The 12,306-nt window shown below is 50.6% G+C and overlaps 2 protein-coding genes across 2 annotated transcripts in view; one reads left to right on the forward strand and one right to left on the reverse strand.

Moving 5' to 3' along the window:
- Window positions 1-12,306, forward strand: part of LOC148182328 (uncharacterized) — a 36,554-nt gene that overhangs the window by 16,399 nt on the left and 7,849 nt on the right. The window lies entirely within an intron of this gene.
- LOC148182330 (serine/threonine-protein kinase PAK 3-like) overlaps window positions 1,329-12,306 on the reverse strand; it is a 14,577-nt gene continuing 3,599 nt past the window's right edge. Inside the window, exons 2-13 of the mRNA XM_088068921.1 lie at window positions 11,886-12,020; window positions 11,269-11,613; window positions 10,733-10,822; window positions 10,161-10,335; window positions 8,617-8,680; window positions 7,873-7,921; window positions 7,382-7,494; window positions 6,670-6,787; window positions 5,884-5,983; window positions 5,223-5,419; window positions 3,916-4,053; window positions 1,329-2,802 (exon numbers count right to left, since the gene is read on the reverse strand). Of these exons, the coding sequence (XP_087925047.1) occupies window positions 2,719-2,802; window positions 3,916-4,053; window positions 5,223-5,419; window positions 5,884-5,983; window positions 6,670-6,787; window positions 7,382-7,494; window positions 7,873-7,921; window positions 8,617-8,680; window positions 10,161-10,335; window positions 10,733-10,822; window positions 11,269-11,613; window positions 11,886-12,020 (1,608 nt within the window). The 3' untranslated portion in view covers window positions 1,329-2,718. The remainder of the gene's footprint in view (window positions 2,803-3,915; window positions 4,054-5,222; window positions 5,420-5,883; window positions 5,984-6,669; window positions 6,788-7,381; window positions 7,495-7,872; window positions 7,922-8,616; window positions 8,681-10,160; window positions 10,336-10,732; window positions 10,823-11,268; window positions 11,614-11,885; window positions 12,021-12,306) is intronic.

Below are 12,306 nucleotides of genomic sequence, written 5' to 3' on the forward strand. Positions count from 1 at the left end.
TACTCTGTCCTTTTCTGTCCCTGGAGAGATGAACAAGGTTTGTAGGTCTCATGTCTGTACTGAAAGGGTTAATAACTTGCCCAGGCTCATAATCTTCCTAGTGTTCCAAATAAATAGGTACTGTGAGGGATACATATCACAGGTGAGCACCCACTGCACAATCTGCTTTGGATTAAATCCCATCTCCGTCTTCATCAGCTCACAGTCACTGTGACACTATTCCTGCATGGAAGAAACAGGCTGGGATGGCCCTTTCTGCTTTTGGCCCTTTTATTGGCAAATGAAATATTCTATTTGAAAACATTCAAAGCATGGGGTTTCTTTGTATTTTCACCTGAAAATGCTGCCAGCCGAGGTTCCCAAGTGTCTGGTACGTGTTTGTGTGCACAGAGCAAAGGTGTCAGCCTGTGTCCGTGGCCCGGGTGTCTGTCAATGTCCATTGAAGCAGACGGCTGGAAGGGGGCTCTGCCCGCCCTGCGCTGCTCCGGGGCTGGGGCTGGGCTGGCAGAGGCTGCAGAGCGCTCTGAGAGGCACAGCCTCAGCCCCGGCCGGCATCTTGTGCACGGTGGCACAGCCTCAGCCCCGGCCGGCATCTTGTGCACGGTGGCACAGCCTCAGCCCCGGCCGCCATCTTGTGCACGGTGGCACAGCCTCAGCCCCGGCCGCCATCTTGTGCACGGTGGCAGCTCTGAGGGCCGTGCGAGGGACGCTCTTCCCCAGCGCTGTTTCGCGTCCTTTCCTTTCCCGGGATAGCATTTGGAAATGTTTCTTCGGACCTATCAATACACAACTCACTGACTTACTCACTTCATACTTAGAAGGTTCTAAGAAGAAAATGAAAAGCATTGTGTGATTACGATGCACAAATAGTCAAGAAAACAGTACTCCATAGTGTAGGGCCTACAGAGCAGGGATTTGTTTATTCAATGCCAGGAGTGAGGGGAAAAGCTCCACCACAAACTCACTTGTCCATTCTTTGCACAGGACAAGTTTTTAAACTTTTTTTAACTTAATAGGCACGTTCTACTTTCCTAAGTTATTTTCTTAAAACATATTTGCTAATTCCATTATTATGGAAGCCCTTGTAGCAGGGCTCTGCATGAGGTAGTTGTCAGCCTCCTGCTGGTCATTTTGGATGAAGGCTCAGAAGCTAACTGAATTCAAAAGCCCTATTTGTTACACTTCAACATTTTACTTTTCTGGGAATTCAACACAAACTTATAGTCAATAAGTTCTGCAAGTGCTCTTGCTGCGTGATGCCCACATTGTGTCTTTCAAAATTCAGCAATTAATGAAGAAAACACAAATTGCCTACTGAGACACTTCTGTTCCCTTCCAAATCACTACTCAAGAACAAGCCTCAGGCACATGCCCATAGTCCCTCTCTGCCAGCAGCTCCGAGCTGCATTGCACAGTGCTTGCTGTGCCCCAGAGAGCACCAAGCAGGCTGGCCTGGTGCCCCTGAATATTTCTGCAAAACCCTCTGCATTTCACACCTTTGCTCTGGCTGAGTGCAGAGCTCCAGGATTGCAGGCGCTTGGTCCCAGAGCTGTGTGAGGCACTGGCTGGTGCAGATGTGCCCTGACTTGCTGTCAGTGCCTCACGCTGGCCTCGGTTCCCCTGGCAGAAATGCCGTGCCTGAAGGACACTGCCCTGTGCTGGAGCCTGCGGAGCAGCCCGGCTCCCTCCCCCTGTGCCCAGAGTGCTGCACACACTGCTGACCATTGCCAGCAGTTCCAGGGCAGGCGGCAGAAGAGCAGGAATGGTCAGGCAGGGCACCAGCCCTGGGCTGCTCTTTGCCTTTCTCTCCTCCTGTGCAGACTCCAGACAGCCCATGGCACCAGTGTGTGCTGTGCCCAGCACGGCGCCGCTTCCCCTCAGGAGCAGCCAGCTGCCAGCTTGGCTCTGAGAGCGCAGGATTTGCCTGGTGCCAGCAAGAGGCAGCCAGGGCCAGGCTGCTGCCTCTTGCAGCTCCAAGGGCCTCCTTCCAGCCTGCCTCTGCCGAGGCTCAGGCTTCTCCGGGCTCTGCCAGGGCTCTGCTGGGGCTCCAGCCTGGCCAAGGCCGGGCCCGCTCTCACCTCACAGTCGCTGACAGCTCTGCACCACAGGAGACCTTGCACAGCACCCTCACTGCTCTTTCTGCTTGCTCTCTTCAGCCAGACTCTCCTCCAGCCAAAGAGATTGCACTTAGGGATACAAATCCAAGTGGCAGGAACCCAAATGTTCTCGAGTCACATCTGCACAGCCTGCATCTGCACAGGATGTTTGCGTTGCACCGCTCCTCCTTTGGTTTTTCCTGCAAATGCCATTGCTGTTTCTGCCTCAAATAGAAATGCCAGAGCTGGGCAAAACTTGGCCAGTTGGCCATATTCCAAAGGCAGTGTGGTCTGGAGAGGATGAATGAAGAGGAGCCTTCCCCCTTCCCCCCTTACAAACTGTACCAAAGAAGCCATCAATGTCACTTTCCACCTCTAAGAGAACACTGACAATTCAGGAGGAAATGTTGAGCTTTCTCACAGGGTCAGAAGGAGAGAAATGTTCCAAAGGAGTTGAGGTATTAGTAACTTTATTTATAATCCTACTCTACAATCCTGCACTACAATCCTACACTACAGTCCTACTCTACAATCCTACTCTACAATCCTACTCTACAATCCTACTCTACAGTCCTACTCTAAATTGGGCATGGAAAAAACAGTTTGAAATTGATTGGCACATTCATGTCTCTTCCTTCCACTTCTTCACTGCAACAATGAGTGGTGCCAGGCTGGACCCAGGCATGACCGATGTTATAAATTGATGCTGCAGAAAGGAAAAGAAAATAAGAAAGCATGATTTTCCAAGCTAAGAGCTTCAAAGGCAGGGGAATACTTCTTAAATGAAATGGGGATTGAGTCAGAGTAGCTCAGGAGCATGGGACAAGAGTGGCACAGGTTGCCCCAAGGGCTGGTAGGAGGCCCACCCCTGGAAATATCTGAGGTCTGAGTATCCTGATCTCTTGAAAGGTGTCCCTGCTCATTGCAGGACACAGACTAGATGACCTTTCCATGTCCCTGTGTGTCAGTTTGAGATGAATTGACATTTAGGGAAAGAAGTAAGAAACCCCGCACGGAAGTGATTTCTTTGAGAGAAGCTGCTGGGAGCTTCCTCTGTGCCTGAGACAGGCCAATGGCTGGCTAGTTCTGAGAACTGACAACATTTTGCACCATTTAGAAATGAGATGTGCTTCTGTGATGATGCACATTTTGAAAACCACCAGCCCGGGAACTGGCCCTCTTTGCTTCCGGAGCCCGAAGGTAACGGAGCTCTGGTGAGGCCGGCCCTGCTCGCCCACGGCCTGTGCTCCTGGGGGAGGCCGGGCCAGACCCCAGCGGCTCCCGGGCGGGGGATGGAGGCTGCGGGACCCCGGCCCCAGGCTGGGCCAGGCCACGGCTGCTGACATCTTGCCCACACTAAACCCTCTCCCCGGCGTGCAGCGACGGCTCCAGGCCGAGCCTCCCCTCCCAGCGGCTCCCGGGCAGAGAGAGGGGCCCAGCACAGCCTGAAATCCAACACCGTGACTGCCATGACCTGGGTGAGATTGAACCCTTTCACTGCACAGATGAGACCTTTCTTATTCTTGTGGGCCTGATAATAAAATTTGTTATTCCTTTGAAGTTTGAAGCCTGTTTTGCCCTTCTCCTAATCCATAGCTCCCAGCAAGAAATGAGTAAGTGCCCTGGTGATTTTAGCCAGCGCTAAAACCCAGCACTCCCTGCCAGCCCAGCCCAGTCTAGGATTGCTCCCCGTTGTCAGCTGAACAGCACCAAGGTTGGAAGTGAGGAGGATGGGGGCTCATCTGATGCCTTGGATTTCAGTGGAGGAGGAGCCCATCCCTCGGACACTGTTTCACCTGCAGCCCTTTTGGCATTTTACCTGCAGCAGCTCCTTGGCAGACCAGCGCTGCGCCTCGCCTTTCTGCAGGCAGCAGCTCAGGAAGTCACGCAGCAAAGGCGAGAATTGCTCGGGCTGCCGCAGCTGTGGGGTCCCTTCTGTGGCTATGTGGAATTTAGCCTGGAGAAAAAGGAAACACAAGGCTCCACCTGCTTCTTTCCCATCTGGAACTGCTCTCCCAGAGCCCATTGTTTCAGCTCCACTCTGCAGTGGCAGTTTTTGCCCTGGCAGAGAGGCAGAGATGACTTTCCTGTAGCATTTGGATGACGACTTTCCTGTATCATGAAAAAACCCAAGCCCCAAAGCCACAGCTTTGCCAACATCCAGCAGATCTTGCCTTGGCAGCTGATTTCATTGCCTGATCTAGTTAGTGGCAACTACATCAGCAAATACATGTTTCCTTCTCGGAGGATTCCCAGCAGCTTGGCAGCCTTTTTGGAAGAGGGATTTTGCTATTCTAACTAACTCTACTATTTCCAAGGATTCTTATATGAAAAGAATCTCTGCAGTGCTTGTTGGTCCCTTAAGCACAGCTGCCATAAAACAAAACTCATCAGGCTTTTTGTCCTGTTCTAGAAAACTATGGTAATTAGAAGAAAAGAAAGGAAATGCAGCAGGTGTTCCTCAGGGAAGGAAACAAACATTTGGAATCTCATTTCCAACACAGACACATTAAGATGCCTCCACAAATGTATTGGGTTGAAAATGCCTGTTTGGGCACACAGGAGCCACCTGCAGCTCTGTCTCTCAGCACTCTGAAAATTTCAGGTTCCCTTATGTGGCAAAAGGAAAATATTCATGGTGAAATCAGAAGTGCCATCCCTGTGGTAACCCTGTGCTCGTTGGATTCTCAAGTCAATGCATTAACGCTGTGCCCATCCCAGAAAGTGCCAGGAAACAAAGAGGAGGTTTTGGCAGGCTCTCCCCATCACCAGGCTCCAGCTTGCTTTGGTTTGAGTTTCTTTGCTTCATCTCTGGAAAGATAACACCAGCTCTGAGATGCTTGTTTCCTATTCTTGGGGCCATCTACACAGCCAAAAGAGCTGGAACGACTTCTAAGCCAAAGCAAAATGCTGCCTGAGAATGGAGATGGTTTGGGCGAGGGAAGGCTTGAGTTCCCCCACTGCTGCAACCAAAGCTACAGCAGATGCTGATGTGCTGCAGGGCCATTTGTAGAAGGGGCCTTGGTGGAAGCACTTCCAGCAGATGGCCATGGGATTTTGTGCAGTGAGCAGAGAACACGGGACAGGTGAGAAAGACAGCGGGATCAGAGAGTATTTGCTCCTTACCGATCGAGCAGTGAAACTGTCATAAGGAGTTTTTTGTTCGGCCATTTCAATTGCCACAATTCCAAAAGACCACACGTCCACTTTGGGGCCATATGGTCGGCGCTTCACCACTTCAGGTGCCATCCACCAAGGAGTCCCGGTCACCGAGCACCGCTGATTGTGCTCAGGGGTGAGCTGAGCAGAAAGGCCAAAATCAGCTGAGGAGAAAGCAAAATACTCTTTTAATTTTGATACTGTCAATTAGGAAACCAAGGCAAAGAATTCCCCAGTAGAAGTTTGAGAATGTGCAGTTGAATTTCCTGGACAACAGTCCCTGCTCTGTTTCCTTGGGGCTTTAGCCAAGGCAATATGAATTGGCTACTTCAAACATCCCCCCATTTTTTACACTTCCTCCAGCAGTGCCTTTTGTTCCCCTGAAGGTTTAGATTGTAGCTCCCTCCCTCTGGAAGGAACACACACAGACACACACAGAGCAATAGCACTCTTGGCTGCTTGTGGTTCCTTGTCATAGCTGTGTGCACCCTGCAACTGTGCCTTCAGCCCACAGCAGGGGGGACCCCTGCACTGCCAGCAGCAGCATTTTTGGGGAGCTGGCAGTCACTGAAAGCAGCCCCACACCCCCCATTCCTGGAAGGCTGAAGCTGAGCAAGAATACACTGACCCAGCTTGACAGAGCCATCGGTTCTGAGCAGGATGTTGTTGCTCTTCACATCTCGATGGATCACGTGGTTGGAGTGAAGAAAATCCAGTCCTTGCAGGCACTGAGAGAGAAAATAGAACCAGGGGGGCAAAAAGGAGTGATGTGAGTTCATCCCACAAGAAAGGAAACAGCTGTGGAAGGTTCCCTTTGCAGGGGAATGGGGAGGAATGGCAGAACACAGCGCCATTGAGAGCAAGAGCCTGCTGCTCCAACAGTAGCAGAGCAGCACCTTTCTCAGGAAAGGCATGTCAGCTTTTGAAAGAGCACCAGCAACTGCTGCTGTAGACTGTCCCCTGCAAACCAGCCAGGGTGACTGCAGCTGCAGTGCAGGTGCTCAGGAGCAAACAGCATTTGGGCTGCACTACTATCCTTTTCAGCTGAGGACTAAAAGAAATTAGTCTCTCTTTTTTTCTTTCCTGTTGGTTTCAAATCCTGCCACCACACCTTTGCTTTAGAGACAAGGAATGTAGTGCAGACAGGCAAAAGTTTAGCTGGGCAAGGTGGAGAACTGCAAATGCCAATGCAAGAGACAGAGCTAGAATACAAGAGCAGGGGATAAGAGTAGAGGAAGTGAGTCCAGTGAGTGTAGGGGCACTGGCAGACAGTTCACTTGAGATGCTCTTGCTTGCCCATAGCCTAGCAGCAACACAGAAACCAAGCTTGGCCCATGAAATCCCTCCCGTTCTGAGCCCCTGTTTCCCAGACAATGCAGCTCAAGGCCTTGGAAGCACAGATGGGATCCCTGACCTCCCGACTGACAGCTGCAATCTCTCCTTCAGACATTTGAGTCTCGTCGATGAGATCTCTCAGAGTGCCTCCGTCCATGTACTCCATCACCAGCCAGAGTTCCTCATGCACAAGGTAGCTGAAAGAAGAAGAAAACAAGGCCATGCAGATGAACATGCATGGCTACTTGTTTTTTTGCTTAATTCTTGTTTCTGGGTCCCTTTGAGACAAGGGCAGAAGAAAAGGAATAGACATTGCCTCTAGGCTGTGCAGTGTTTGCAGTCTGTGCTGTCTCAAGGAGAAAGGCAGGTTAGGAAGAGCCCAGATAAAAAACCTGTCACGCATGGCATTTCTGGAAATAAGCACCTAGTCTTCCTGGCATGCACAGCAATGGAAAAGAAGGGCAACAATGCAAGGGCAATCCTCTCTTGGATGGTTCATCAGCATTTAAGAAACTTGAAAAACTCAATCCCAAAGAACTGTGGAGGCAATGAATTTACAAGGTATTGAATTCTTAAGATAGGGCTGATGCAGGTTTTTGAACAATTTTCAGTCTGCATCGGCCAGGGTGGATTCATGCAGACAAAATGCAATCTCTTCCCATCCATTGGAGATAAGTAGAGAAATAATAATTAACAGCTCTATTTCCTGCCACTGACCAAAGTGGGTTTTTAAGCTCTCATGCTTGTAGTATGTAAACAAACATTCAAGGGATAGGACCGTGACCACTCACCTGGCTAAGTAATTCACGACCCTGGGACTCCTATTACTCTCCATGATCCTGATTTCATTCATGGTTAGTATCTTCCTCCTCACTCCTTGCACACTTATTTTCTTTATGGCCACCTCAAAGGACATTGCAAAGGAGTAATTTGAGAAAATTGGTAGCATGAGACCACAACACACATGGAGCAAGTGATTGTGGAATGGCACAGCCAAGCTGTGCCAAAGTGCCTTGTGATTAGACCTCATCATTGGAGTAATTAGGAAGTGACATTCCAACAGCCCATTTCTCTGCTCCCTTGGGGGCCAGTTACAGGACACATGGCCACTGACGATTTGCCTTGTCCACAAAGCCTGTTCCAAGTGCAATTTGCAGGCTGGCTCCAGTCTGTGCTTCTTGTGCCTTTTCAGCACAGCTCTACTCAAAGCTCCAGCCACAGCTGTCAGCAGTGGGGAAAGGCCTGGAGAGCAGCAGAGGCTGCAGGGGCTGTTGACATTTACCTCTCCTCCTGTGGCAGTGTCAAGTGCTCTGGAAACCTCTCCAAAACCCCTAGAAACAAAACAGCAGCAAAGAAAGGAGAAGCCATTTAGATCTTGCACTGAAAGCCAGTCCAGACAGGAGAGCTCTGCTGTAAATGCCTAAAAGCTGCAGGTTGCAGGAGGGGTCTGCCAGAAGGCAGATGATGCATTTTCCCCTCAAGTGCATGGGCACTGGGCCTTTTCCTGAAGCGTTGGGCTTTACTGCCTCAGCTCCAAAAGGCAGCTTATTCCTTCATCTCGGGTATCAGCTTCTAAACTGTGCAATTCTAATCCTGAGCACGGAGTATTTCTTTAGCAAACTCTTGGAAAGAAATGTTCCTGAGAACTGTTATCTGACAGCTCTCATTGGGGGTAGGTTGTGCTTTCAGGCAAGCAAGATTCTTCTCCTTTCATTAGTGTGGCCAGATGATTTGGAGACATCCAAAAATGTGAAGGAAATGAACCCTGAGCTGTCCCACACTTGAGGGACAAGCAGATTTACCAGGTTCTGTTCCTTGCTGCAGGCAAGACCTTGGCAGCATGGAGATGTCTTTGACAATGCCTTCTGAGCACACTTGACAAATTCTGGCCAGTACTGAGAGATGGGGCAGACTAAGCCCGCTGTCTAAACATGTGGACAACTTCTCTGACTTCCCACTTGATGGATATTCCACCAGGGAAACACCTGGCCCATGGCTGTGTAGAAGTAACTGTGGTTGGACTCACCCGCTGCCAAGACTTTCCAGTTCAATGTATTTTGTGACGGGATTTTCCTTGTTCACCATTCTCCCTGAGGGAAACAAAATGCAAGATGCTCACTTTCAGGCAGAGATCCTAACTTGCAGGAGATCCCAAAGGCAGCCCCGCTGTCTGGGGCTCTGAACCCTCTGTGCTCAGCTGGGCAGCAAGCACAGCAGCAACAAGACAGGCAGTTGTGCAGTACAAATGGCCAGCAGAGAGACTGATTTTGTCCAGTCCTTGGAAGGAAATGAAGCGCAGAGAGCACAGCAGGGCACAGCACAAGGCTGGCAAAGGCCAAGCATGAGCACTGACAAGCAATGGCAAGAAGACACAGCCAGCCTGAGCCCCTGACAAGCTGTGGCCCCCGTTCAGGACACAACAGCATTGCCTTGGAGATCAGACACACCCAGGTGCAGATCAAGGCCCTTTCTTGTCCCAGCAGGTGAAGGTAGACACCAAATCAGCTGGGATCTTTTCTCAGCCCCACCAGGTCTTTTCTGAGAGCACAGCACTGGCAGCTGTTATGGGCAAGAAGCAGATTAAATGGGTTGTGCTGCAGAATCACAGAGGGCTTGATGTGTTTTCCCAGAGACTGATCTGAGCAGGGCTTGGGCCAATAGGTAGGATTCTAAGAGTCATGGGAATGGCTGGGAATCAGGTATGAAAAAGTGCCATGGATCTGAGGAATACACAGCACAGGGGCTGCAGGCTCGCTCCTGAGAAATGCCTGCAGTGCTGTTTTATCTGATCACACCACGTCCATGTGTCTCTTGGACACATCTTTATAAGAATAAAACTAGGATATTAATTACAGATAGTTGTACAAGTATCTGTTTCTTCATCGTGGGCCAAATGAAAACATCTCTTGCTCTCTGTTTCTGCTGTCACCTGATGTTCTTGCAAAGGAGTCCTCACTGACAAAAATACAGCATTCTCATAAAAACCTTGTAGATGTAGTAGAGGCAATAAGAACGCTCACAAAAAGGACAGCAGTAAGACACATGGGGCAGAACAGCTCTTTCAGAATGGAGAAAAAACAAACTCTTCCAAAAAACCCCAAATCGGAAACCAAAAAAGGATAAAAACTGAAAACTAAAAACGGAACCACAACAAAAACACAAAACCCCAAAACCAATCAATTTCTCTGAAGTCTTTTGGTTCTGACGACTGATGGGGAGTCTGGAGTCTAAGGAGAATTTAGGAATCAAATATTCTGTTCAGTTTGGCCACTAGCACACAGGACTTGCATAGATCATTTGCTAGGCCACAGCCTTCTGCTGATCCAAGAACAATTCCTGCTTCTGCCTTTAGTGGCAAGGGAATCCCAGGCAAAGCCGAGCCAGTCCAAGCTGCCCTCAGAGGCAGCAGGAACACCCAGAGCGCTCTCTCGCTGCCTCAGAGCACAGCAGTTCCTGTGGGGAGTCCTAAATGTCTCTGGGACACCAAAGGGAGGAGGATCATTTGCTACAGCTCTGCTGGCACGTGCACACAATACACTGTCCCTCAGACAAGAAATACACCAGACGTACTCAGTTGCTCCAGGAAGTCTCCCTGGCTCTCCTGGAGCTGAGCAGCAGATGTGTCACTGCTGGAAATGGACAAACTGCCCGGGCTCCACTGCTCAGCTTGGGGAACAAAGGCTCCTTTAGATGCTGCTGCTGCTGCTGCTGCTGCAGCAGATTCAATGGAAGAGCCTGTGGAGAGCTGGGAGAAGAAAGGAGTTTGTCAGAAAGCTGGCTGGCCGAGATTACCCCAAGTTCCCTTTTCAAATGCAAGCCCTTAGGAAGTTGCTGTTAGCCACATGCAAAGCTCATCAACTGGATTTTTTGGATGCCCACTTCTGGAAACAAATGGTCAAAACCCAAGGTTGGTTTTAATCAAGTTCATGGCCAGTTTCATATTCCATTTTCCTGGATTTTCTGAAGGATGACTGCAACAACGACCATTGCACTTCCTCCCAAGGATCCCTTTCCCCCTCCAAGGGCTGCAGACACATTTGCAGCTCCTTGTTCTAATGTTGGAGCTCCTCCCCCTCAGTCCTCTTTTCCTGCACCATCTTCAGAAGGTGCTCAGCCTGCAGCACTTGTGCTTGGGACAGTACCTGTGCCTCCCGCCGACCTTGGGGCTCTTCATCAGCAGGCATTTGCTGGAAGCCTTCGCAGGCTGCCAGGTGAGATATCAACACGTCCACCTCAAGTCAAACAGAACAAAGCAGTCAGAGAGCACAGCTTGTCCCTGTCTGCCAAGGCTCATTGACTGTGAGCAAAGGGAAAGAGCAGGACAGCAGCAGATTCACCAAGGGATACAGACAGCTTGCAGCTTGTATTCCAAATCTATCTGGGGGACTCTGTTCACTTGCAAAAAGCCCTGAAGAAACAAGGAGAGCAGGAGCAGGCCAGCAGGAATCCCTTGAGATGAGTGCTGGCAAAAGGGGCAAATGACTGGTGCCACTGTCCAGGGCAGCAGCTGAGATTGAGCCCAGCAGGAAATGTCCTTCCAAGCAGCTGGGATAGACACTACAGCAGGATGGCACTGAGAGGCATCAGCCCACCCCCCTGCTGCTCTGCAGAGGAAAGGCAAGAAGGGCAGAAAGCACCAGACTGCAGTGACTGCTGTGCCTATCGCTCTTTCACTCACTCGATTTTCTAGAGCCTCTTGCTTCTGAAGGAGGAGATCAAATTTCTCTTCGATGATTTTCCTTTCTTCCTCCAGCCTCTTCTCCCTTGCCCTGATCCTAGCCTCAGTTTCCTGCAGCTCTGCCAGCAGCTCCTCATCGGAGGCCTGTGAAGAATGACAGAGAGGAATTTCTGTGAGTGGAGTGTCAGCCACTCTTTCACTCACCTGCTTTTGTTGATTTCCTCTCTGCCAGTGGAGATCCATCTCATCCTGGATGTTTCTCCTGTCTTCCTCGTGCCTCCTCTTCACTGCCATGATGGCCCTCTGAGCTTCGGGCAGCTCTGCTTGGGGCTCTGCCTTGATGTTCTGTACACACAAATGGAGAGCAAGTGCCTGGGAGCTGCCATCAGGCTCAGCTTCTTCCTCAGTTTCAGCCTCAAAATCACACTCATTCAGTCACTTCTTTCTGCTTCCCTACCCACCTCTGCTTCCACTGTAACCTCCTGTCCCGCTGCTGATCTCTGCAGCGGCTCTTTGCTTTCAGGGCCTCTGGCACTCGTGGCCTGCTCAGTCCCAAGAGCTGCGTTTTTAGCCCCTCTTCCTGCCCTTCACTCTGTCCCCTGCTGAGTCAGCCTTACCTGGCCATTCTCCAGTGGCTCTTCCACCTGCTGCCCCAGCTGCTCTTCCTGCTCTTGGGCTGGGAACAGCTCTCCCTCAGTCTGGCACGGCCTCCCTGAGAAAACAATCTGCTCCTGTTCTTTCTCTGGAAGGACCTGCAGAGAAAGCAAGAGAAGATGGGCTTCAGCTTCTCATACAACATTTGTGGGCCAAGACTCAAAGACTGATGGGCTCCCACGTTCCCAAAGCTCTGTGCTGCTGCTCTCCTGCCTTGTTCTCTGCCCGTGGGGAAGCACAGATTCCAAAGTGGACCCGGGCAGTGCAATCAGGGCCCATCTGGCACTGAATCTCCAACAGACTCTTGGGCAGCTGACAGGAAATGTGGGGCATTTCTCCAGGGCCTCCCTCCCCTTCTGCTGTTCCTGCCCGTCCCCTCCTTTT

This window comes from Pseudopodoces humilis, chromosome 33, assembly GCF_049639895.1.
Source record: "Pseudopodoces humilis isolate 2021_Gansu_Grassland_sample_001 chromosome 33, ASM4963989v1, whole genome shotgun sequence".
Classification (NCBI taxonomy): domain Eukaryota; kingdom Metazoa; phylum Chordata; class Aves; order Passeriformes; family Paridae; genus Pseudopodoces; species Pseudopodoces humilis.